We start from the raw sequence: 27,966 nt of genomic DNA, 5'->3' as shown, positions 1-27,966 counted from the left end.
AAAAAACATGGTCTGAATTACCTACCTGATTCTATTCATGAACCTAAACAAATAAGACCATCACCTAAGGACGGACCCATCATTCAAAAAAATATGTCTTGGGGGTTATTCTAACTTTAACACTCATATATACAATATAAAGATGTATTCCAAAACAAACAAACAAAAACAAAAATATTTAAACTTGTTTTGTGAAGAACACATATATGCATAAACTGTGTTATCGCTACAAGGCCACTTAGAATGAATTAGTAAAAGGAAGGGACTAAAATCGTAAAACTTCTTAAGCTTAATTTAAAGTGACTACTTGTTGATCTTGCCAAGTAAGACAGAGGCAACTCAGGTAACAGTGACAGTTTCCAGTAGGTGGGGAGGATGAACCTTCCTCTCCCCCCAAAAAGCCTGAGCTGGTAAATCATCAGAATTCATGGAACAAATTCATTGCTTGAGGAAATCAAGCAATGAGGGAATATTTCTTGAATTTCTATCAAAATTCCAGAGTCTGCCTAGCTGTTCACTGAAGCTAAGGAGCTGGGATAGGCTCACCCTTAGGATCTTCCGTGTCCTACTACAGAAGGTTGTTGGGACATTCTTCCTCAACTATGACAGGGTGTGTCGGAAGGAGTCTGGATAGTTTCCAGGGGATGGGATATCGGTGTTGACCATTGGTAAGGGGCTGACTATAAGGAAGGATGTAACCCGTACCACAGCCGTAAGGAAACAGCAGACAGAGAGACAACATGCCTGCCTGAGGATGGAATGCCTCAGAGTTTCCAAAGGGAGGCACACCTCTGTGAAAAGGGCTCTTTTAACCTAGGAGGAGAAGGCAAATTGACATACACATTTTATAAGTCAAAGTTAAAACAAACAAATTGATAGTGGTCTTTGTATGCCCAATGTGAATTTATTGATCTTTTATTTTGTGGCAGGTTTTCAGCATAATCTAAGGAAGTCAAGTGAGGAAAGGGTTTCACACTAGCTAAGTCGCCAGGCTGGAAGGATGGCTTGTGAGTTCTGACAAGTCAGAAGTCAGAAGAGAAGACTCTGGTCGATGAGCTAGAGCTAGAGCAGTAGGGAGAGTGGATAAAAGTGCGAGAGTAATGCAATGTCCGATTTTGTGAAGACTTCCAGACCTAGATCTCAGACAGTATGAAGCTTTAAGAGGGCTCTTAATCTGGAGGATGATCTGACTTGCATATATACCTCTTTATTTTGTCAAATGTTCTCATGGTGGGGTGGAACACCTCCAGAGGAGGATCAATCTGTAAGTTCAGAGTCAGGGCTTGCTTCAAATTCCAAGGCAAAAGCAATAAAGTAGAAAAGGAGCAAGCGGAGTAATATTTGCCAGGTCCGAACCACAAAGATAATCTAACCTTAAATGTAATTGGTTCTCTTGTGTTGCTTTAGATCAGACACCTTCCAAACCAATTTGAGGGAAGCAATTCATATTAACAAGCAGACTCATGGTTTCAGGCATTTTGAGTGGCTGAGCAGATTGAAGGCAGTGAGTTCCTGACATGACAAGTTGGCTCACGCACTTGCTAGCTTACCCATGGAGTCACCACTGGTTCTCTCTTGAGTCTTTTCCAACAGCCTGAAGTCAGGGCTGCCCTCCTGCGGCACTAGGCTCTAACCCTGGGCTCACATTTTTGGAAACACTCCTTTCTTCCTTTGGAATGGCTTCACTTGAATAAGCTCCATTCATTAAAGTCACTTTGTGAAAAATGTGAAGGATTTCCACATATCCGGACTCCTCTACATATGCTAATGAGACTGCCTGTCAAGGACCTGGATTCGGGGAAGGCAAAGGTACTATCAGGTGATTGCTGTGTGAGTGATTTACGAAAGAACCCACCTCCTTTGTAATCAAGGACGGCAGCAATGAGAACAGAAGACTGAATTTCAGGCCCTTAACACTGGTTCGGATATTGAAATTTCAATCCAGGCAACTACCACCCTCCCCGACCCCCCTCCCCCCGCCTCAGTGGTATTCGTTGTGTTTTTGATCTGAGACCCAAAATGAGCCACCGAATTTTACTCTTGTCATCCACTGAAACTACCTTTGTTGTGTTTTTGTTTGCTCATCAGCACCTTTAACACAACATAACAAGCTTAGATAAATGGTAAATAAGGTCACCAACTTCGGGGGCGCTAACCTGCTGTCTGTGCTTGCTTGAGTGAGCAGCTAGCTGCCTATCTCCCCATCCTGCCTGCCCAGCTTTCCTGGTGGTGCCTGCAGCCCTGTGGGTCCCTCCGTGCAGACCACACTAACGGAACCGATCGTGTATTTTCTAGGTTTCCTCTACGCCCAGAACAACACCAAGCGCAGCATTAAAGAGCGACTCATGAAGCTCTTGCCCTGCTCAGCTGCCAAAACGTCGTCTCCTGCTATTCAAAGCAAGTTTCCTTTCCTTTTCACCCCCAAATTGTTTGTTTTGTTTGTTTAGGTCCGCACGCACTGCAATTTCTGCTTCTAAAAAGAATCGATATATCATCTCCTGAAAAGCAGTGTCTATTTAAAGCTCTTGTTTATCTGAAACACCTAGGTACAAGCAACAGGCACTTTTCATTTGGCAGGCTGAAAGCTTAGTGTCAATAACAGAAGCCCATGCTTCCTGACACCGAGGAGTTTCTATTGCATCCAAGGCCTGGGGACTAGCCTCAAGGATTGCTTTGCTTAAAGTGGTCGCACAGCGGTTGACAATTTATGCTATGTTATTTTTTAAGTTTCTTGTTTTCTAGTTGCAACATAAAACTTCCATCTTTAGGGAGTGCCATGTGGTGTTTTGCTACGTGAATATCCTGCATAAAGTTCAGATGGATAAACATAACCACATCCTCAAACATTTATGTTTTCTTTTATGCAAATTATCCAAAGCCCCCTACTTATAGCTTTTCTGGGATTCAGGATGTATTATAATCACCGATGGCCACTCTGATATATAACAGAACCTGTATCTAACTATAACTTAGTAATCATTAATTAACCTTTGTGATGCCTCATTTGCAGCTATGCTTCTCATTATCCACTACACTTATGAACAATAGTGGGTATATATGTTATTTTTATTCAATTTCTACTGTAATTTCTTGACTTCTTTTTTAAATTCTTTTTATTAGTTATACTTTATTCACTTTGTATCCCCTCTATGGTTCCCTCCCTCCTCCCATCCCAATCCCTCCTTTCCTCCACCCTCTGCATGCATGCCCCTCCCCAAGTCCACTGAGAGGGGGTCTTCTTTTCCTTCCTTCTAATGCTAGTCGACTTCTTTTTTTAAAGTATAACTTTCTTTTCTTTTGTTTATCCCCTGCCCAGACTGGTCAAGGTTCTCTAGAAAAACAGAGCCAATATAAAATTAAAATAATGTGCACAGACATATACATGTACACACATACATATTATATACGTATATATGTATATTCCTACGTACATGTTTATGTCTAAACTCATACACATAAATAAAATTACTTTGGCTTACAGAACTGTGATGGTAGTGGACTGGAAAGTTAGGCAGCGTTTGATGCTGTCAGATAGAGTAGGGATTTTTCTTGAGGAAGCCTCAGGTCTGTTTAACTGTTTGCATGAGATTTACTAAAGCCAAAATAATCTATCTTTTCCTTGTAGTCTGCCATTTGTGGACATCACTTTTATACACTACATCCACATTAACACTTAGATTAGATTTCAATTAAATAACTAAGCATTGTAGTTTAGCGAGGTTGACACGTGAAACTAACTAACACGCTGGCTTGCCTTCTCCAACTATCTGGTGTCCTTGTGCATTAGAAAATAGAAAACTCTTAAAAGAGAACATCAGTTAATTTTATAAAAATACTTAATGTCGTTGACCCTGTAAATTTATAAGCAGTCTATATAAAAAAAATGCTTACATTAATTTGATTCCAAGCATCAAACAACTCTTAGAATCAGACAAGAGGAGGTTTTCTTTCCTACTAAGGAAGAAGAACATCAAAAACTGAGGAGAATAGCCAAGGCCTGGGTATAGAGACAGTATCTCCACCTATGTGTTTTATATTCTGCTGTATCATTTTGTAGAAGCCATTGAATCAACTGGTGATTTAAAAATCTAAATATCACAACTCTACACAGCACAAAAAGAGAAAATAAGGAAAAAACATGAAAAATTAGATTGATTCAAAAATTCTACAGTTAAAAAACAAGAATTGTTATTTTGGATTCTAAGATCCAGCAGGCATGCATACCCATTTAGTGAATACTGGTCATAAGCCAGTCACCATGTTGAGAGCAGTCAATATACCACATTTCAAAATATAGAATAAAATTCCAAACAGCAAACACACAGAAGTCTACTGAACTAGATCTTGTGTTACACTCATCGTGGGAAAATAACAATAAAATAAATGATATTTTTTTCCAGGTAGAAAGTCTATGCACAGAATCATTAAAATAATTATTGTGGTTCATTGCTTATTTTTTGTTATCATTGCATACTTACACACATATACACTTGCATATACACAACAGTGCACAAATAAAACATCTCATGTCCACACTAACCCACAAGACTACAATATAGAGGGATGAAATCTTAACCTAATACGATGCCGAAGGAGCAGGGTTTGTGACCTCTCTGCACCAGAGACAGCTGCCTATTAGAGCACTTGCTTTGCTCCTTCCAAAGGGGGGTCAATATTGCCAACTTAGCTGGCATTTGCCGAAAACAGAGTCATTTGTATCTTGTTCAATGTGAATGCCAAATGAGTCTCCATATTTTCTTAGTGAAGAACTAAATTGTCAGAGTTCTTCAGTATTTTCTGTGTACTGATTATCTAACAAAATGTCTACAGAGGAGGCAATTCATCTAACTCCTACTCTGAAAAGGTGTTTCTTGAAATTACAGCCAAATATAAACATCTTCTAAACACAACAATGAGAATAACTGAAGTCTTATATCTGAAAAATTCAGCATGCTCTTCCCCAGGGGAAATTAAACCTAAAGTTATAATAAGGCTTCAGTTTATGTCATCCAGGATGGTTCAGAAAAATAAAGTAAATAGAAATTAATTCTGGTGAGTAAAGAAACTTTTATATATCCACTCATAGGAATATAAATTCATCACAATACTATGAAAAACACTGTGAAGATTCCTCAAAAAAATCTACAAGCAGAACAAGCCTGTAGCTCAGCAAACTCACTACATCAATAAACCATAGTGGACATCACTGTTTAGCACTATTCACAAAAGTCAAGTTATGCAAACAACTGAGGTGTCTCGCAAAAGATGAAATGGAGAAAATGTTACATGTATAATAGAGTTCTACTCAACTATAATGAGAAAATTTAAGTAAATTGTTGAGAATAGCTATACTATGAGATTGACATATACATACACACACACACACACACACACACACACACACACACACACACACACATATATATATATATATATATATATATATATATATATGCGCCAGATACAGAAAGACATGTTTTCTCACTTTTGGATATAAACATTTATAAAGATACATAAAGCCATATATATATAGTCTCATGTGTCCACAGAAAAACCCAAACTTTTGATGAGACATGAAAACACTTTGAGCCCAGAATTAAAAAACTTAAAATTTGAAGGATCATGGGAAGACTTCTATTTGATCTCCCCATTTGGTACAAAAAAGAATCACTGGTCCTCATAACAGAGAATAGCATTGCTCTCTGAAAGCTAACTCTGAGGCTATTGCCATCTTAGGGAGTATTTTGCAGTGATACTGTCAATAAAAATGAGTATTAAGCTATATAATGTTCATTATTAGCCCTAAGTTTATCATGGTGGTACTATCTAACCCGCTATCACAAATAATAAGACAAAGCCACCTTAGATTTTATAATTTTCTTACTTAGTTTTGGCCAGGCAGATATTTCGCTTTAGTTGTCTCAAAATGTCACCATCCATCTCCCAGCCCCCATCCAATTCCATCTGTAGTAATCGCCTCATCTTGTCTACCTTCCATCTATAATACCCATATACTTGCTTATTTTCTTCATCTTGGCATTTTTTCCATCCACACCACCCTCAGGGTCTTTCCTTCTTGCCCACATGGTTCCTTCTCCACCTAACCCTCCTCATGGGCATCCTCCTTCCTCCTCTCTCCCTGCCTGTCTGTTTCCAGTGCTTCTCCTGATCTCAACATACCAGGAAACATAGCCATGCTTTCCCCATTCTGCCCTGTCCAGGTATAGGCTTTAATCAGCCAATCAGGTACAATGTTTTAGGCAGGTTTACAAAAGAAGGATAAGAGTAACCAGATCTTGAGGACCAGCATCAGAACAACCCCCAGTAGAGTAAGCCTGAAAAAGTCTGTCTATGAACATGTATGTGATAGTCTGACTTTGAAAGCAAGACAACCATGAGTCTGTTTTTTCTCCTTTATCACTGCCTGGTCTTCAACACCACTGTCTTCATCCCTCCTCCTTCTTCACTTTATAGTCACTTATTTAATGCACACTTGAAATAATTTCTGTTGTGGATGCTTCACATTAAAGCATTGAAAGAAGTAGTACATGTAAAGAGTTTGTGAAAGACAGTATGCTTTCAAGTGAATGAGATAAAATATTTAATTAAAGGTAAACATTATAATCCCCTAAACATACTAAAATCTATACTCCTAAAGAAGCTAAACAACAAGGAAGACCCTAGGGAAGATGCTCAATCCTCATTCAGAAGGATAAATGCGATAGATATCAGAAGCAGGAGCAGACAGGGACAGGAGAGGAGCCTGCCACAGTCGGCCTCTGAATGACCCTGCTGATCAAGGTTTTGAGGCAGAGGCTGAGACTCATAGACAGACTTTGGGCAGAGTGCAGGGAATCTTATGAAAGAAGGGGGAGATAGAAAGACCTGGAGGGGACAGGAGCTCCAAAAGGAGGCCAACAGAGCAAAAAAAAAAAAAAAAAAAAAAAAAAAAAAAAAAAAAAAAAAAAGAAATACTGAGCCCTGGGGTCCCTGAAGAGATTGATACCACAACCAAGGACAATGCATGGAGAGGACCTAAAAACCCGGCTCAGATGTAACCCATAGACTCAGTCTCCAAGTGGATTCCTTAATAAGGGGAGCAGGGGCTTTCTCTGGCATGAATTCAGTGGCCTGCTCTCTGAAAAACCTCTCCCTGGGGGGTGCAGTCTTGTCAGGCCACAAAGGAAGACAATGCAACCAGTCCTGATGAGACCTGATAGGCTAGGGTCAGATAGAAGAGGAGGAAGAGTTCACGTATCAGTGGACTAGCGGAAGGGCATAGGGAGAAAAGGAGGAAGGAGGGTGGGATTGGGAGTAGATGAGAAAGGGGTACATAGCAGGGATACAAATTGAATAAATTGTAATAAATGATAATAATAAAAAATAAGAAAATTACAGTCCTCAAAATTAATGTCTTAAGCACATATCTTGACTTTGATGGTTGAGAAAACTGCCAAGCAAAAGTCTAAAATTGCAACTACCATAGAAAGGTTTCAGGGAGCAGTGCATGACTTTGAAGAGAACGGAGTAACCACCTCAGGCAATAGCCTATGTTCTTCTCTACTCGTTGAAAATTAGAAATTGATGTACTCTTATGATCATTAATTTAGGATGTGGAGTTCTGCCTGGTGTTAACTTCTGAACAAGAGTGAGAAATCAGATGTGGATAGAGGCTCGCAACAGTTTTCTGCTAAATTAGGAGTCGTCTTGTTCAACTTTTGGACCCACCCTTTGTCCCCTGACGACCCAATTTTCCATTGCTCTTTGAGTGTCCATCCCAGGCTACTGATGAAACACAGTCAAATGTTTCAAATATAACACAGTTAAGTGTGTATACTCAGCAGGGGTCTAGCTTCTCCTGCCACTTGTCTGGTATCTCCAGCTGCCTAGAATCTGAAGCTGGGTTTTTCTCTCACCCCCCTTTTGCTCCCCCACCTACCACCCTCCCGGTCTCTGTACTTCTGTCAGCTTTCTCTCTGAGATGTAAACAATCTTCTTTCAGTCTTGCATTATGGTACTTTTTGGGTCCATTAATTCTGCCAAGAATAACTGAAAGAGGAGGAGGGAAGACATCATCCTGACACATGTTGGGTTTCTGTTGTGCTTGTTACTAAACCAGTTCCTGGGATGATTTGACCCACACTTTCTTTATTCAGTCTTTATTCTACAACACTGTGTTTTACTTAGAGAGAGCATATGAAACATGCAGAATACTCTAAGAGACGGACATTTTTTTCAAGTTACGTGTCTCACTGAACTTATATGGAAAGGCAGAGATAACAGTAACATTCCCTCCTGATGGGATGAATATTATTAAGGAAGGGAATGCGTGGTAATGTATCTAAAAGTGGATGTGAGCTAGGGAGATACATGGGCTGGGTCCAGGCAAACCTAACTAATTAAGAAATGTCTGAGAGTCTGAAAGAAGAAACTGGTTTAGAGAGCATGGAGAAAGAGAGCAAAGCATGCTGGAGATAAAAAACAAACAAACAAACAAACAAAAAATAAAACATTTCTGTTATTATCTGAAGATGTATTATTATTTTCGCAGGATTAAATAAAGTAATTAACACAAAGCAGTTAATGCATGAAGCACCATTAGGATAAATAAATGACAAATTGCAGCTAATATGACCTGAAAAAAAGTAATTATTTAAAATTTTTGGCATAGAAAATTTCCCAAATAGCAGAGCTGGTTTTCAGACCCCCAAAACCTGTGTTTTCATCAATTTCCACCTTTGAACTATTGAAGAGGACCTTGTAAAATTGACCAGAGTTGCTTTATCAAAGGTCTTCAAATTAAAAAGAAATCTGGGAAAGCACTGAATCGGAAATTTTGCTTCTGGGAATGTAAATTGTACATCTTCACCTCTGTCCTTTTTTCCCTATCTGACTCTGTTTCAGTCCTTTCTATTGCCTAGATGCAATAAGAAACCAGAACACCAAAGTGTGTGATAATATTGCTGATAAAATTCAGCCTCTTCATTCAAAGCACCAATCCTAAGTAGAGGGTGGAGCCCGGGTAACATTTACAAAATGTTATTACCAAAATTCTGTACATTCGGAGGTCTAGAAATCATTATCTTCAGAACCAGTACTATCTCAAAATCAGTCACATGATTTTTCATAATAGTTATTCTTAATTCCCAAACGTGAAAACTAGCATATATATATATTTTTTAAATAATTAAATATTTTTAAATAAAATTTTAAATTTTACTTTTAAATTTTAAATAATTTTTTCAGGTCATATTAGCTACAATTTGTCATTTATTTATCCTAATATATATATATATATATATATATATATATATATATATATATATATATATATATATATATATATATATATATATGTATACTACTTGGTGAATGAATAAGTGTTTATACAATCAAGGAATATGATGAGCCTCATCACATACGGTTTTGTAGCAAGAAATTCAAAGCAGCTGCACAAATATGAATGCAAATTGCTTTTTCTCCAACAACAGGATACTTGCTGTGTCTCCTAAATGCATAACAGAGTCATTAACTTTATCTCTAAAAAATAGCAATCATTTTCCTGCTTATTCAAACGATGTTATAATGATTAGAAGGGTACTTACTGATAATAGCCAGGAGCTCATACAAAAGAGAAAGCATTAAACACTTGAATATATGTTTGTTTATATTTGTGTACATTTTTATTTAAATTGGAGTCAAAATAGCATCCACTTAGTAATGACTCTGTGCTCTCATTCAATAAAAGAAGTTTATTTATTAAAGTAATGTTTGGTTTATAATTTGTATTGACTTGAGAAGAATAAAGAATAGATGAGATAGGGTCATCATTAGATGAGACTACTCATAACTAATAATTCTTCATGAGCACATTGGCATGAATAACTATAAGGCATGATTTTCTAGCTATATTAAGATTTTTGGTGGCAAATGCAGCTTAAGGTTTCAGCAGGTTTTATTTTCCCCTGGTGACATATTGATCATGGGGAATTTCACATAATGGTGTTGACAGAGCACTCACCAGAATTTCACTGGCAGCAGGTTTGTTTGCAAAAGAAAGCTTTAACTGCCAACATGATGGCAATTAGAAATAACACAGCAACCCCCAAGAAAGTTTTTAACAACTTTTTGGCTTCTCACAAGTAACTGCTCTCATACTCCATCTTCTTGGTGAATTTTGCTAAAATCTTCAACCTAGGCAGATAGTAGGGAAAGTTGATACAGAATCTAAAAAATGACCTAGGAAAATGTGTAAACTTTATTTTTAGCAGTTTTATCGTGGATGGGGGAGATGGGATTTCATTACATTCATAAGCCTTAGAAGTTATTATACTTAAATTCCCAGATATTAAACTTACTTTGAAATATCCATCATTTATACTGAATCCAATGCTCTTCTAAGTTCTACACCAGCTCAACTTTTCAATTTACTATATAGTGTAGATTACTATAATGTACATAATGTAATACAATGCAAGATGGGTGTTATTCTACAGAATAGAAAACCGAGGCATAAGAGATAAATTACCTTGCTTGATTACACCATCAAGAAAAAACATGGAAGGGCCTGAAACCTGCAGCAGTGCTCTGTAGACTACAAACCTTATCAATTATCTAGTTGTGGTTAATATTTTGACAAATATGTAGAATGTCAATTTTAGGAAAACAAGATCTTTTTCTCCACTTACTTCTTTTGAAACAAGTTCATGGGGCCAATATAGAGATATTATGGGGGCTCCTTGAATGAATGCTTCTTCCTCTTTCTGGGATAATATGTAAAAAAAAATTGGAAACTGTTATCAGGTCTTCTTTTACCGATGATCACAGGAGCCACTGAGACATTTCTCATTTCTCATTTCTGATTAAGGCTAATCATAGAGGTTTTATAGCTTTGTGGATTTTTTTTCCTTGGTATCTGAGCACCCAGAGAGGCCATATAGGAAACAGTAGAAGTTTCTTTCTTTTTTTTTTTTCTTTTTTTTCTCTGCCATTCGATATTCCTCTACAGAGAATTCTCTCTTTAGCTCTGTTTCCCATTTTTTAAGTGGATTACTTGGTTTGCTGTTTTTCAGCTTTTTTAGTTCTTTATATATATTGGATATGAGTTCTCTGTCAGATAAAGGGTTGGTGAAGATTCTTTCCCAATCTGTAGGCAGTCGCTTTGTTTTGATGACGGTGTCCTTTGCTTTACAGAAGCTTTTCAATTTCATGAGGTCCATTTATTGATTGTTGCTCTTAGAGCCTTGCTGTTGGTGTTCTATTCAGGAAGTTTTCTCCTGTAACAATGAGTTCTAGGGTATTCCCCACTTTTTTTTCTAGCCGATTTAATGTGTCTGGTTTTATGTTGAGGTCTTTGATCCACTTGGACTTCAGTTTTGTGCAGGGTGATAAGTATGGATCTATTTTCATTTTTCTACATGTAGACATCCAGTTGGACCAGCACCATTTGTTGAAGTGCTATCTTTTTTCCATTGTATGGTTTTGGCATCTTTGTCAAAAATCAGGTGTCCGTAAGTGTGTGGGTTTATTTCTGGGTCTTCTGTTCGATTCCATTGATTCACCATTCTGTTTCTATGCCAGTACCATGCAGTTTTTATAACTGTTGCTCTATAGTACAGCTTGAGATCAGGGATGGAGATGCCTCCAGAAGATCTTTTATTGTAGAGGATTGTTTTAGCAATTCTCAGTTTCTTGTTATTCCATATGAAGTTGAGAAATTTCTTTAAGCTCAGATATAAAACCATTTGGCACTATTATTTACTTATGAGTTACATGTGTTGCTAAATATATATGGCCTCTGCTTTTGTTGTGGCTTTTTACAGGCCTATCTTTCTTCTGAATATCTTATTTCATCTTCATAAAATTCTTGTAAAAAAACAAATGCCAAGGGTTCTTGTCTCTTTCTTCTAAAATGAAGAAAGAGATAGACAGGCTTACCCAAATCACATAAGTATACATAGGTATTTAATAGCCCCATGGCCAATGGAAAAATATAGAAGTCTTTGTCCTGGTCAATTGTATATCTACAAAGAATCTTTATTCAATCATGATATAAACCAGCCAGAGGCAGACAACAGAGCAGCTGTCAGTGTGGACAGGTTTAGTTTATTTCATTTCATGGTGGCAGAATTATGGGGCACTACATCAAAGAGAAAAGTACTAAACCAAAGGGAAGCTGCAGAGCATCCTGTCTTGAGACTGCTATTACATGAAAATAAACAAACATGTCAAGATCAATCAGGTAGAGTAGTTATAAATAAAATGATGTAACAGACACTGCAAAAAAGAATTAGTGCTGAGGAGTCACACAATGTGTATTAGTGTTTTGTTTCAAACACAGATTTATGACTGATGAGCCACAGACAATTTATGATGTTTTATTATTGTATTCCTTCCCTTATCTTCAACATGGACATTACAATGTTGAATATTCTTTGTGCATATTCAGAGGGTTAATAGTGTATGTGAAGGTTTTATGACTTTTATGTGAGTGGGCAGTCTCGCTGTTCTTCTCTACCACCACAATGTTCATATCTGTGATAGTCACTAAGATAAGACTGTGTAAGGAACCTGAATAGAAGTTAGTCACTATAGTCACTTAGTTAAGACTGAGTAAGGAACACTGAATAGAAGTTAGTGTGTCTGCACAGCCCTTTGAGAAAGAGTCATCGCTTCTTCAGTGGAGTTAGTGCAGATGCTGAAAAGATGAAATGTAACAGGGTCTGGGAGTGGGGATCAAGAAGAGAGGAAGAGGACAAAAGAAAGCAGAAAAATTCAGGCAAAAAACTGCCCAAAAGGTATATGCTTGAGATGGTCTCATTAGCCACCCTCTACTGAGAGTAACATTATAACAAGACATAGCAGATATAGTTATTATTAACTTCAAAAGTCTGAGGTAGGCACAGTTACATTACTACTTAAAAGAGAAAACTAAAGTGAAAAATTAAGATTTAATTATTAACCAGCAATCTCATAGTTATTCTGTGTCAAAAAATTTAGCACTATATTGTCAGAGTTCAGGAGGCTCGCTGCAAAGTAGACTGCCTGCAGGAGATGACAAAGGTCTAACAAACAGGTAACAGTGGTGAAAGGGTGAAGGTGAACTTTAAGCAGCCTGTGAAGATGTTGATAAGAAATACTGGGAAACGACTGGTGTTGCTGAGTGAATAACAGAAAAGAAATTTCACCAAAGGACCATGTTGGAATTAACCAATAAGAAACAGAGAAGGAAGACCATGACATAAGCTCAAGAGAGTAGTAGCATTGCATCAGACATGTTAGTTTAAGATGTCTGAAGAAAATAAGCAATCCTTGAAAAAGTAAACAATCCTAAGACAGGTTTCATTGCTAAATAGTCTAACTTTTTTCTTTTCTTTGTTTTTTTTTTTTTTTTTTTTTTTTTTTTTGGGGGGGGGATGCTTGTTTGATAATTTTTTTCATTATTCAGTATTTATTTTTGTAAATTATTTATTTTTTATTAACTACAGCTTATTCACTTTGTACTCCAGCTGTAGCCCCCTCCTTCAACCAGTCCCACTCCCACTCCCCCTCCCCCTTCTTCTTCCATGCCCCTCCCCCAGTCCACTGATAGGGGAAGTCCTTTTCCCCTTCCTTCTGACCCTAGTCTATCAGGTCATATCAGGACTGGCTGCACTGTCTTCCTCTGTGGCCTGGTAAGGCTGCTCCCCCCTGATGGGGAGGTGAGTTCATGTCAGAGACAGTTCCTGCTCCCATTATTAGGGAACTCACTTGGACACTGAGCTGCCATGGGATACATCTGTGCAGAGGTTCTAGGTTATCTCCATGAATGGTCTTTGGTTGTAGTGTGATGAATTTTTAAATTTATTTTTCTTTTCTTTTCTTTTCTTTTCTTTTCTTTTCTTTTCTTTTCTTTTCTTTTCTTTTCTTTTCTTATTTACTTGACATTCCAAGGGTGTCCCCTCTTCCCTCTCTTCCAAGTTTCCCCTTCCTCCTTCTCTTCTCTCTTTCTCCCCAGAAAGAGAGACCCAGGCTACCCTTTGGCCACATATGTGCAGGTGACCTAAGTCCAGGTCATGCATGCTCCTTAGCTGATGTCTCAGTCTCTAAAAGCATCCATGGGACTGGGTTGTTCAACTATGTTCATAGCAGCTTTATTCGTAATAGCCGGAATCTGGAAACAACCCAGAAGTCCCTCAGCTGAAGAGCAGATACAGAAATTGTGGTACATTTACACAATGGAATGCTACTCAGCTATTAAAAACTAAGAAATCATGAAATTTTCAGGCAAATGGAGGAACTAGAAAACATCATCCTGAGCGAGGTAACGCAAAGACACACATGGTATGTACTCAGTTACAAGCAAATATTAGACCTATAGTACAGGATAACCATACTATAATCCATAGACCCAAAGAAGCTAAATAACAAGGAGGACCCAAGGGAAGGTGCCAGGATGTCATTCATAAGGGGAAATAGAATAGACAGCAGAAGTGGATGAAGAGAAGGACCTGGGCAGGACATAGAATGGGGAGGGAAACAAGAATGCGAGATCAGATGTGGGAAGAATTGGGGTGGGAGGTGAGAGGGCTGGGATAAATTTTTTTGTTTCCTACTTTCTGACTGTTAATTTGAGATAAATTTATTGGGCTAATGCCATACAGAGAAATTCAATGAAAAAAGGTCATTTTTATAAAAATGTTGGGTCTGGCTTATCACAGTCTTTGTTTTATTAATACTGTGATGCTGTTCACCTATGTGGCTAACAAGAGTTCTTACATATCTATTTTCCATTTGCATTGACATAAGAAGTAATATTCAGGCTAAAGAAGAATCCAGTCAATAAGGCTGGGTTCTGCTGGCTTCTTTTGGATACTAAAATGGGAACCAAATACTTCAAACAGACTCAATTTTCCACTCCAGCAAGTGTATAAAATACAGACTACGGCTACATTATCTGCTTCGATTGCAGGGTTAAAGCTTAGCTGCTAACTTTCAAATTGCCTTCTTGCCAAGGGATTTCGAGGAGCAGGGTAGATGCACAGCCCTCCTTTGCATTAGCATTGGTCCAGCTTTCTCTGCAAAGTTTCATTACAAAGAAAAAAGAAGATAAGACAAAATATGAAGATGAGCTGTCAGAAAGAGCCTTACACACCTTCCAGCATAAATATTTTCATCTGAAATCATATCTGGGAAAACAATTCTATGTTATATTATAGATTTATATTTCTGAGTCTGCTTTTAAGTAGACATATTTCTACTGGGTGTTCTGGAGGTAATAAAAAAAAGCATATTTGGTTTACCTTAATTAAAACTTAAAATAGTTAATGCTTTATATGAATAGATGTGAGAAGTTTTACTGACAAAATCATGGTATACCAGCAGAAAGCATGTTTGGATGCCTAAGATGCACCATGAGCCATGCAAAATCTTTCTTTTAAATTTAATTTTATTTATATATTTACTTGTTACAATTTGTTCCCTTTGTATCCCTACTGCAGCTCCCTCCCTCCTGTGTTCCTAGATTCACCCATCCTCTCCTTTCTCTCCCTATGCCCTTTCACTAGTCCCCTGAGAGGGAGGGGACAGGAACTCCACAAGGAGAACAGTAGAGCCTAAATACCTGAGCCCAGGGGAGCCTGCAGAGACCAATACTCCAACTAAGTACCATTCATGGACGGACCTAGAGCCCTTGTTCAAAAGGAGCCCCTTGGCTGCTCAGTTTCCAATGGGTTTCCCTAGTAAGGGGTACAGGGACTATCTCTGACATGAACTCAGTAGCCAACTCTTTGATCACCTCCCCCTGGTGCAAGCAAAATCTTTTCATCTTTAAATCTACTTATATGAAATTACTATTCAATTGTTATCATCACCATTATATGGATGAGAGACTCAATATTTTCAGTTTTAAGCGAATTGCTCTAAATTATACAAACACTATGTAGCAACAATGACAGAACACAAGCCCAGGTCATTTGATAATTTGACAAAATTTGCATCAAAATCTACCATGTGGCAGGTATTTTCCTAAGTGTAAAGGACACATTCACAAATGAATCAGCCCTAAATCCAGCCATGTCATGATCAAGTGTGTAATGAGGTCAGGGGCTATGATGTGCTCCTTCATAATATCCTTCTAAGGCATAGTTTGAATTTATTGACAATTTCTTTCAGTCTCTTGCTAACAGTGTGCAAATGGATTCATTAGAGACTACTCACCCTGCCCAAATTCACACAGCTAAGAAGAGTCAGAAATCAGCTGTTTCCTAGCTCCCACTCATATAGAGAAAAACACCTCACTTAGTAAATAGGCAAAAAAAAAAAATCATGACTGCTGCCATCTACTGCTTAATACCTGCCAGTAAGTAATTCAAATATTCTTTCAAAACAGTTTTGTAAGATGTTAACACAAATATTATCTTCACTTGATAATTTTTCAAAGGTGCCATTTGAAATGGCTAAATACTTTATTCAGTGGTAGGATTGAAAAATATGCCCAGGAAAAAAAATTTATGCTAATTGCATAACTTTCTAGATGTATTGTGGGCATGCTTCTAGTCATTGTGTTGAGGAAGACACTAGATTTTAGTTTTGAAAACAGAATACAACAAATAGCAGCAAATCACATTATCATGAAAATATTTACTAGATGCCAAATACACATAAAATAAAACATTCTATTTAGGATGTTCAGGCACACAATCCTATGATGTTCAAGGGCTATTTTATGTCAATCTTTTGTCATTAAACATAATAGGGAGTAAAGCCACTCAGAGTAGTTTGTAAAGTTTTATCCTGATCACATAATGAATTTCTAGCTTGCGTTTGGACTGAGCAATCTTACATTTTCTGAACTAGAAAACTATCTCAAACATGGAAGGAATACCATAGTGTAAGATTGGTCCTTAAGTTATTTAATAATTCATATAGCTATGATAGAAGTGCATGGCATTACAAAGTCAATGCTATGTTTGAGCCAACTTCAAAACATCACCTGCTAGCAGCACAAGGACATTACCTTTACCAGCCTCAGCCGAACTTCCTCAGGAAGAAATTCCTAACACATACATTGCATCTGTTACTGTCTACCCTCATCTCAACAATATCTAGTGAACCATCCACGACATTTTAAAAATGATACATTTCTGTAAGTTTCTTCATTATAAGTCTTGTGCATATACATTTTTAATTGACACTCTAAAAAACAGATTATTGCTGTTTCCTTCTTGAATAAAACGAGTAGGAAAAAGCCTTTTCTTAGAGATTAAGGATTTTTTTTTTGTAAAATACACCTTTTCCCTTCCTCAACTTTGTGTTCTCTTGGATTTTAGCTACTTTGAAGCCAGTTCTAGACTTTAGGGTCAGAATTTTAGGGATTAACTCTTAACTTTATATCTTCCATTTCTATGTCATTTACAAATTAGGTCATTCTTTCCTAAATTGGTGGCTTTCATGTATAAAAACAAGGGAATAATATTTAGAATAATGCAACAATGAAAATTAAATAATTTTGTTTTCTGTAAAAAGCCTCTTTAAGGCTTTCTGACTATGTCCCCTCCCTTTTATATGATGCTGCATGAAATAAAGACATTATTGAAAACTGCAGATATAGGGTGAGGATATTCTCATTGCTAACAGATATTGTTACTGCCACTTGGCAGAGGACTACAGTAAGATCAAGTAAATGGAATCTTAAGCCTGGTTCTGTCACTGCTAGCTTTTGACGTATAATACTTGAAGGTAAAGGTCTATACTTTAATATGAAATCACAAATGTAAAGCTTGATTCCAGGCCCCTCTTGCTTCCAACATAATTCTCTTTTCTGCTTAGAGACCATTGCTACTGATTTTGTGATTCTTAGTAGGATGTGTGTTTCTACATAAGTGTGGAATCAACTTCCCTCTCTGGAGGAAAGAAGAAGAGAATAATTCCATGAACCCCAGAACCTTGACTATTGCCAAATGGCTTAGTTTCTTTCTCTGTGTCAGTGTCTTCACCCATAAATCTGGAAGGCAGCTAAATTAGAATTCTGTTAGGAGTTTATAGGTTAATCAAGTGTAATGCTTAGATATAGCAAACTATGTAAGTGTTGTTTTGGCATTATTAGATTTTTAGGATAACTAGAAGAAAGTATATCACAAATCAAGAGCGACTCCTTTTCCAGAGCAGTTTTACTTTTTTTGAAAATTTCATACATATATATGATGTTTTAATAAAACTTACTTACATTCTCTTCTCTACAAAAATCTTCCCCATTCCTCCCCAACATGTATCCTCCTGACTTCATGTTTTATCTCTTTTCCTCCCCCCCGTCCCCCGGCCTTTCTCATCCCACTTCTCTCAATACCCACTGAATCTTAGTGTTGCCAGCACTTGCGTGGCTCTGGGACCATATGAGAGGTCATGAGCAGCCTCTCGGGGGCCCTCATTCCTTAAAAACAGAAACAAACAAACAAAAACTCCTGGCACTCCCTCCCCTGGCAGCTGTCAGTTATCAGTAGGTCCCTAGATAGGAGGAGTGGGACTTTTTGAGTCCCTCCCCATCTAGGCTTGGAATTTGTGTGGCTTTGTCTTCTGCAGGCCTTGGGGATGTAGTGGCAACTGCTCAGAACTCCTACCTGCAACAGGGTTGTCCTCAACAGTGAACACTGTTTCTCAACCCTTTAGAATCACTCTGCCCCATCTTCTGTGATGACTCTTGAAAAAGCACCTATCACAAAGATATTCCACTTAGAGTTGAGCACTCCATAGCTTCTATTAGGATATTTTTAGCTGAGTGAACTAATAGGCCGTGTTTCTTATCTCTCTGTGTTTTATTACTTTAAAAAAATATTATTGAGTGTAATCACTCTCTGAATTTTTCCCGTCTTGATTAGAATATCACTTATTTTTCTGATCTGTTTTTATGGGTAAATTCAATCATACTCTCTGTTTCCATCCTCCTCCCTCTTATTAGCTCTAGTATAGATTATGTTTGTATATGTATTCTTTTTATTTCCTTTATCTACAAAAAGCAAATTGTGATCACAGATCACCTAAGAAATAATAACTGTTGTCACATTAGGACATCGGATATACTATGGTGATGATACGGTTAATGCTGATAAGGAGAAATCCAACTAGGTAGCTTTAAAAAACGTCTTATCTGGTTAGAAAGTTATTTATGTTTACAAAGAAGACAGAGACAATCCATTCATACATGCTGTGAGGAATTGTTCTGGCAGCTCACCTCCGAGTTGTTATGTTCTGTAGTGATTGAATTCAATCATGAAATTGCAAAGCAATTCAAGCTCCCCTAAAATGGAAATTGCTATGTCATTGCCAAAAATACACCAAACAGAAGATGCTCAAAATAATTGGCCATTTTCAAGGTACTTTTATTCATTTTCTATGTAATGAATGAATAAAAAGTAGGATAGTGTAATAATTAAAGCACTTTTAAAAAAATTAGTCTTAAAATACACTCAATGCCTGGTGTAAAGAAATATTTTCAGATTTAGAAATACCATGGCTTCTGATGCTCAGGGTAGTCTGTTCAGGTCCTGGAATTCTTCAGCACTGCTGATGGTTTGATAATGTTCTCTTCCTGGGTTATGTGTACACCATTAGCTTAGAATTAATTACTCACATACTCTTCAATTATGCTTCAAAATAGTTTCTAGTGGGTGGATAGATGAAGGGTAATAAAGACAGAAAGAATCAAGAGGTTTCCCAGGTCATCACCTTCTTGACACTAAAAATAATAATAATAACATTGTCAAACACTTTGAAAAATGCTTATAAGGTCTCTCCCAGGTTTGAACTCTGCCCATGGATGTCAAATGTTAGAACAGGAAGAGGAAGCAAAGTAATTTGTGACAGGTACTCTTCCGTCCCTCATCAACTGTGCAGTGTACAGATTTAAGAGATTCCATAATCCCAGCTGCTATTTATTAACTGAATATCAGGCCACAATTTGTGAGCAAGATGGGAAACCTCATGGTTTTTTGAAAAATACATTCCTTTACAGTTATAGCCAGGAGAATAGAGACTTCAGATGGGGTCATATTTGCATAATTATGATTGGCTATAATGGGCTTCTACAGTGTTTTAAGAAACATTAGAAAAAACTCTTTGAAAAATCATCTTGTTCCCCAGTGCTTTAAATTCCAGTTTGTCGTTCAGTTGTGTCATGGCCTGTGGAGCTTATTGACTCAAATGCAGGAAAGATTTGGTCCTTAGAGAGTTAAATCTAAGGAGCAAAGACTAAAAAGAGATAGCCAGGAATCTCAAGGGTGTCTGGGTTTGGGAATCTGTTGTCTGATCACAATTAAATCTGTTATAAAATGAACGAATTAAAATATTATTTGCATCCAAGGTGTTTCAGGCACAAATGTAGCACCTGGGTCTGCTCCTTGGCAAAATACTGGAGATTTTCTAGTTTTCAAGGAATCACAAGAGCTCAGAGTTCCATTTGTTGCAAACAAGCCAGCACCTCCTTCCACATTCACCTCCATCTTTCCTAGCCCAAGAACCAGGATGTCCTTTTTTAGCTAGAAACTTTCACACTGCACTTCAACAAGTTTTGCCTGGTGATCGAATAAGGCACCTCTTATCTCATAAGATTTTGGAGTCCATTGTGTTTCTCTCAAAACAGCTGCTGACTTCAAATTTACTAAACTCCTGATCGTTGGTGACAGAAAGGATTGATACCAAGGTGTCGTGTGGGCTTACTTAAAGTTTGTAGATCCCAGTTTCTCATTCCTAAATAAAGGTGACAGTGATCTCTTTCCATCTGTATTTATATCAGTTTTGAAATTCAATGACATGCTGTCAAGCTTAAGTGACAGTTCAGTAAACAGTGATGGCCTTATTACTAAAAATGAAAAAAAAAAAAAAACAGCATTGAATTTAAAATACCTGGATGGTCAGGTAACCAGATAGATGGAAATACCTGTCTGTTTCATTCCTAACTGGCAACCTAACTTTGAGCTACTTAGGTTTAGACTAGCAACATAGCCTTATCATTCATTTCTCTTATCTGAGAAAAAAAATAAGTTAATAATTTTACTAATGAAGAATGTTGTAAAAATTAAATGATCCAGCTGGACAGCAAACCTCCTAGAACTCACTGGGAAACCTTGGTAACATGGCATACTTTGATTAGCTTTGTTTCTCATTTCAGTTTAGTTGGATCAGAGAATACCGCAGATCTCTGTGTTTGACAACAGAATTTTAATTTCTCGTGAGTCTGAAAGCTGGAAATCTAAAGTCAGAGAAGCAGTGTGTCATTGTCCTTTGGTTTCATCTTCATGATTTTCCTTGAGGCTGGTCTCAGTTGTCTTTTAGTGTCCTCATAAACATATCAAGCCTATTGGATTTTGGAAGAAGGCCTCATTATTATGATAATTTCATAATGCTGATTATCTTCATAAAAGCCCTACCTTCATGAAGAGGGTCTATCAGTCCACTTTCCTTTACTCATTTGAGCTGGATAGTTTAAGATGAAATCATATGGTTTTCTTAAACTGTTTCAGAGTCTGAAAGTTTAAATAGCAGGATGCCAGCTCTGATGAGGCTCCCTTTATCGTATTACATCATGGCTAAGGCATCATGAGGGAACACATAAAAGGAACAGGACATGTGGTGAGAGTAAAACCAGAGAAAGAAGAGGAAGGTACCAGGAAAACCTTCCCACTATCTACGGAACTATGAAGAACTATGTGTCAGAACATGAAAACTCTGAAGGTAGCCTCATCTAAGGCACAGTAAGATACGGGTCCTTCAGCATGTGAATCTGGGTCACATAGTTCATTACATAAATAAAGATCAGCTGTCAGACAGCAATACATGGATGGGAGAGCAGGAGCCCTAAATTAGTGCTGTTAACGTTTCAGACATTGGCAGTATGAAGATGGCAAAAGGTTGTCATCTTTTTATCGCTGTTATTTCTCTCAGGACCAAAAGAGAGAGCATGGAAAAGTAAAGAGCTACCTTGAGACGTCGAAGTCCAGGTATAAATCAGATCCCCATCTTTTCTTCAGTGTGAAATCTGGCCATGTCTTGTCTTAAATTTGTGAGACTCAGTCCCCACATGTGTGACAGATGGTCCTTGATACTTTATTTGGGAGGTCGTTGTAAAGAGATTTCATCTATCTCCTGGTGCACACCAGGAATTTAATCAACTTTAGGCACTGTGATAGACAATTCCAGAATGTATGTTCCCCGACAGCACTAGGAAGTTGACCCGGGAGGATCCTGCTGTGCTCCTGGGAGGATTATCATCCAGGAATCAGAGTTGATTGCATCCAGTGTTGCTGCTTTCTAAACCCAGCATACACTGGCAATTGCTGATGATTTTAAGGATCTTTTATGAAGCCTGCCAGGTGGCTCAAAATAGAAACAGCCCTTTGGCAGGTCAGAGCCATGAAGAAGCACTGGTCAGTGGGGAAGACAAGGCAGCCTGCAGGCGGACATGCTGAGAGGGTTCCTTTTGAATATCACATGAGATGGTCACCCTGTTATACTACTTAATTCAATTACACTGACCCTCCCGCCTTAGGCCTTTTGTCTCAGCTGTGGCACCTGCAAGTCTGTGACAGGAGGAGAAAGAGACTGTCCCTACTGGGTAGTGCAGTCAGACTTACTGCATGGTACAAGGGTTGGAAGGCTAATGCATTGTTTTGTTCCTCACTTCTGGAAAGGTCACTGGGTCTCTGCAAGGCCAGGCAGTGATTGAAAAGAGTGCTCAGAAAACAGATTAAACTCTCCTCCACTTCTGCTTATGCTGTTTTTCTCAGGACAATGGAAAGGGAGCACAATGATTCTAAAGAAGACATTTTAGAACAACTGGAATCCCACAGACCAAAATCTAGTTATTCTATAGGGAAAAACATAAGTTCACAGGACTCCAGAACAATGGGAACTCTAGCATCATCAGCAACAAGTCTTTCATTATTTATCAATTCACCAAATCACTGTGATTCCAGGGTAGCTATTAGAATCAGAGACTATTCAGATATACAAGGCTAGTCATGTTTTTTTAAGGAGGTAGACATCAAACCTGATAGAGTTATTATGTCATGCTCAGTGTTCCTCAACGTTCCTAATGCTGTGACAGTTTTTCACGTTGTGGTTACTCCGAACCACAAAATTACTCAGTTGCAATTTTGTGAATATAATTTTTCTTTTGTTATGAATTGTAATGTCAATATCTGATGTGAGACATCCAAACGGGCCACAGCCCACAGGTTGAGAACTGTTGTATACTTCTAGATAGAACCTGCTGTGTGGCAGTTTGGATAGGTTTCAGAGAGGATGCAGGAATGCTTGAAATAGGATCTTTAAAAACATATGTATTTTAACAGAAGTATAAAAGGGAGAGGTTATCAAAGAGCCAGCCACTGAGTTCATGTCAGAGACAGTCCCTGTTCCCCTTACTAGGGAACCCACTTGGATTCTGAGCTGCCTTGGGCTACATCTGTTCAGGGGTTCTAGGTTATCCCAGTCCTTGGTTGGAGTATCAGTCTCAGAAAAGATGCCTGGGCCAAGCTATTATGGTTCTGTTGCTTTTGATCAAGATTACAGTAGTAGGCATGAAGTTCTGCCCTGTGTAACAGGTCTCAAGTCTAATAAAGAAGGAATTGGTTTCCCTTTAGCAGTCGTGCAAGTATTGCTTGCATATTTTGCCTTGTAGGTCAGTATTGCAGCATACTGGGTCCAGTGCTATGTACGATCATTGGTGTCTTTTCTTCCTTAGCACCCCAAATGACAACCCCATGGTATTGTGAAAGGCTAATTAATCATCAGAGAGGACATTTTTGGTCAGTTTGAGATTGGTTCCTCTATCCTGTAGCCTTGTTGATTCTATTCCCTAGATATTGAAGAGACTAAATGAACATTGATATGAAGTGTCTTTGTAGTAGGGTATAAAGTCCATTGGGTATAGGTTTAGGGGTAATACACCTACATCATAAGGCAGTACACTTTATTATTATTAAACTTTTTAGAGTTACTCCTTTTCTTTTCTATTGAATTTTTATTTTTATATTAATTGCAGTTTATTCATTGTGTATCCCAGATGTAGCCCCCTCCCTCATCTCCTCCCATTCCCCTCTCTAAGTCCACTGATAGGGGAGGTCCTCTTCCCCTTCCATCTGACCCTAGTCTTTCAGGTCTCATCAGGACTGGCTACTCTGTGATCTGGTAAGGCTGCTCCTCCCTCATGGAATGGTGATCAAAGAGCCAGCCACTGAGTTCATGGCAGAGACAGTCCCTGTTCCCATTACTAGGGACCCACTTAAATACTGAGCTGCCATGGGCTACATCTGAGCAGGGGTTTTAGATCCAGTTACTCGTTTTCTTATATGTTCTTGGGTGTCATGTGTATATGTATCTGTGTACCAAAAGCATGTCTTGTTCCTACAGAGGTCAGAATAGGACATCTGATCCCCTGAAAACAGAGTTGCAGATGGCTGTGAGTCTCCAAGTGGGTGCTGAGAACTTAACTTTGGTTCTCTGCAAGAGCCTCAAGTGCCAGGCTGTTTCTCCATCCCCTTACATAATAGTGTTTTCTAAAGAAACATCTTGACTAATTTCCAAAGTGGCTGTACTAGTTCACACACCCACCAACAGCATATTGGCATTCTTCTTTGTGGGGCTAGAAAGATGTATTGAGGACATTTGTCATTCTTGTGGAGGGCCCAGTTTGATAACTAGAACCCACATGGTGTCTTACAGCTGTCCGTAACTTCTGTTCCAGGGGATACTCTCTAGGCATACAGGCAACAGGCATGCACATGGTGTAGCACACAATAAATAAATCATTATAAGAGAAAAGAATTCCCATTTTGCTGTATCCATACCAGAATTGTTGCCATTGGTGTTACTGATGTTGGTCGTTCAGCATAGGGTGAGATAGAGTCTTAAAGTAGTTTTATTTTTCATTTCACTGATGTTCAAGGATGCTGAACACGATTTAAATTGTTACCTAGCTATTTACATTCTTCTTTTAGGAATGTTCTGTTCCATTCCGTTGCCTATATTTTAGAGCTATTTATGTTCTTATTTTTTAGGTCGAATTTTTTATTTATTTGTAAAATCCTGACACTTATCCTCTGTCAGATGAATAGCTGGCAAAAAGTTTTCTCACATTCTGTGAACTTTCTATTAATTCATTTCTCAGTTTCCTTTGCTGTACAGCTTTTTAGTTAAATGAGATGCCACTGTTGATTTGTGGTCCTATTTATGTAGCTACCAGAACTTACCTAGGCCTAGTTCAAGTTTGGTAAATAAATAAAAATGCCTGAAAAAAAGGCAAAAGTGTCTTTACTCATACTCAGGACAGTACTTTAAATCTTAGCTAGGGCCTTAAGACAAGAGAAGAAATTAAAACAATATAAAGGAAAAAAAGAAATCAAGGCATCTCTATTTGCAGATTATATAAGTCTTAATATAAAAGACACCACTTTAAAAAAATCTTCTTTGGAGATGATAAATAATTCCAACAAGTGGCAGAATATAAAATTAACACACAGCAGTTAGCAACCTTCCTATAAACCTATGACAAATAGACTCTAAATTAAGCAGGGAAATAATCATTCATAGTAACCACAAAAGGTAAATTACCTGGAACTAATGAATGTTTGATTGCATCTCATATCATTTATTTTGACAAGCACAACCATTGCACCCGATTGTTCCATCACCGTTATGGGTTTCTAGCAAACTCATGAGAGCAACATTTAAGAGATGGGTGTCTTCCGTTTCTCCTGACCCTCTACTCTCTGTTGAGAGCCCTACCCCTCATCCGTTCAGTAGATAGTTGGAGGGGTTAGTGTCATGAGTGGTACGTCTTTGTAGTAACAGCTACATTTCTGTACATTTCTAACTGACCTGTGGGACAGGAAGTGGAGGACCCACACATGTGATGTGAGGAACTGTGCAGACCCTGTTCTCTTGAGCCTCACTCCTTTATAGCTGCAATCTGTAGCCAACGAGTAGGCTTCTGAATTCTTATAAGAAGTGGACTGAGCTTTAACAAAGAAGATTCACTTCATCCTCTATTGCAAAGGTATTGAACTAAGCAGTACTATCCTTTGAGGCTCAAACACCTAGATACTCATATACCTCATTGTGCTTATACGGACATAGGCCAAAGACACACACAGTATTAGATATTGCTTGAGGGCAGAACATTTCCTCTTGACAAATCTTTGTGCTCTATTATATTACACAAAGCCAAACAGGATTCATTTTTTTCAAGTTCTGAAAACTGATATATTAAAAAAGAAGATATATTACATTATTGTATTCCAAAATTTCATTAAAGTTTATATCAATTCCCAGTAATATTGGTACAGAACTTTTTTTACACAAAGCATTTTTGATAAATTACTGTGCATATATAGTCACAGACTAAGGTACAGTAGTATAGCAGCATTCATCTAAACGGACTGCATTCATTGCTCAACAGACTACCTAGTTACATATACTTCAAGGCCCCAGTCCTTCCAGAAAGCTACAGAGGGATAGTATTTGGCCAGTCCAGCAGACTTCCATTGTTTTGCCTTTCTCAGCATATCTGAACATTTTATTTTTAGAACTAGGAAAAAAATGAACAACAACAAAAACACATTCTACTTCATTTAAATATAATTGTCGAGGTATTTTAGTTCAGAATGTAGCTGCTCTGGCAAGAGATCACATCCAAAGACCCCCCTCCCCAGGTCTGTGTGATCTGGCTGGACTACAAACACACCTCTAATACAGGAGACAAAAGCAAGCAGATCTGAGTTCAAGTTCAAGGCCAAACCAATATAGAGCAAGTTACAGGTAAAGATAGGCTTAGGTCCATGCATAGTGGTACACTCCTTTAATCCCAAACAATGAAGGTAAAGTTAGCTTGTAGAAGGAAGCACTTAAGTTGAAAATGTTGTCTAAATGAGTGGCAGAAAATGTGAAGAATCTGAGAAAGATTTGACACCTAACTCACATGGGAAGAGAGAGAAAAGGGAAGCTACTTTAGGGGCAATACAGAGGGCGAAGACAGAGGATGCAGTTTTACTGGGACACTAATAGAGAGATGGCTTGCAGAGAGAGAAATCAGGTGAAGACTGAATGAGACAGAGAATGAGAAGGAGCCAAAAGACTAGAGCAGATGAAATAAGTCAACAGGGAGAGGAGTTTGAGCCAGAACTGCAGAATTGGACCAGTCATCCTAAATCTCAGAAAGAAAGGGTGATCTTATTAAGCCATAAGTCTCAAAGGTTAGATTGTATGGAGGCTAGAGGCTTCCAGGACTAGGCCTAGTTTAGCAGACAAAGGAAATACTTCTCCTAGACAACAATTCAACTGGTGAATAAAAGTTCTTTTTACATGTAATCCTCAGAGAAAATATAGCAAAGTCCTACATGGTATATAAATGATATATGAAATGGAGGAGATATTTAGACAACAATTCTACATTTAAAACTGGTGCTTAATATACAAACACAAATTTGGGCTCAATTGTAGCTGAATTCTATACATTTCAAGCTGTTCTGCAAAAGTTCTAGAACTGTAAGAATTGCATTTATTCATAGGATGTTTAAGGAAAATCATGCAGAAATGCTTTCATCTAATATGGTAAAATCTGAGTAATGGAGACCACAACTGTCCATGTGAGCTTCCTTCCTGGAGGGACAAGTCCCTGTAATATAGGAAATGATTTGTCCTATTTTTCTGTGTTGCTCATTCCACGTCCCAGGAAACAGGAATTAAGCTGAAGTCTCTCTCTGGTTTTCCTCTGCAGACAGCGTGGAAGATGAACTGGAGATGGCCACGGTCAGGCATCGGCCTGAAGCCCTGGAGCTGCTGGAAGCCCAGAGCAAATTCACCAAGAAAGAGCTTCAGATTCTTTACAGAGGATTTAAGAATGTAAGGACTTTCCTTTTGATCTCACCTTTAGCCAGTTCTCAGAGGAGCATCAAAAGATGAGTGCAGATGGGGGCAGGGCACACTGTTCTCTAA

General features: G+C 38.1%; 1 protein-coding gene across 3 annotated transcripts in view; it reads left to right on the top strand.

Moving 5' to 3' along the window:
- Positions 1 to 27,966, top strand: part of Kcnip4 (potassium voltage-gated channel interacting protein 4) — a 413,147-nt gene that overhangs the window by 290,787 nt on the left and 94,394 nt on the right. For 2 of the 3 annotated variants that reach the window (XM_055623972.1, XM_055623971.1), the window contains exon 2: positions 27,749 to 27,873. In XM_055623972.1, coding sequence (XP_055479947.1) covers positions 27,749 to 27,873 — 125 coding nt within the window. Of the gene's footprint in view, positions 1 to 2,300; positions 2,398 to 27,748; positions 27,874 to 27,966 lie in introns of those variants that run through there. The other variant, XM_055623973.1, reaches the window with a different exon arrangement.

The sequence above is a fragment of the Psammomys obesus genome, unplaced genomic scaffold, assembly GCF_907164565.1.
Source record: "Psammomys obesus unplaced genomic scaffold, mPsaObe1.curated_primary_1811, whole genome shotgun sequence".
NCBI classification, from domain to species: domain Eukaryota; kingdom Metazoa; phylum Chordata; class Mammalia; order Rodentia; family Muridae; genus Psammomys; species Psammomys obesus.
Note: the sequence above shows the minus strand (reverse complement) of the source record. Positions and strands in the feature narration are given on the sequence as shown.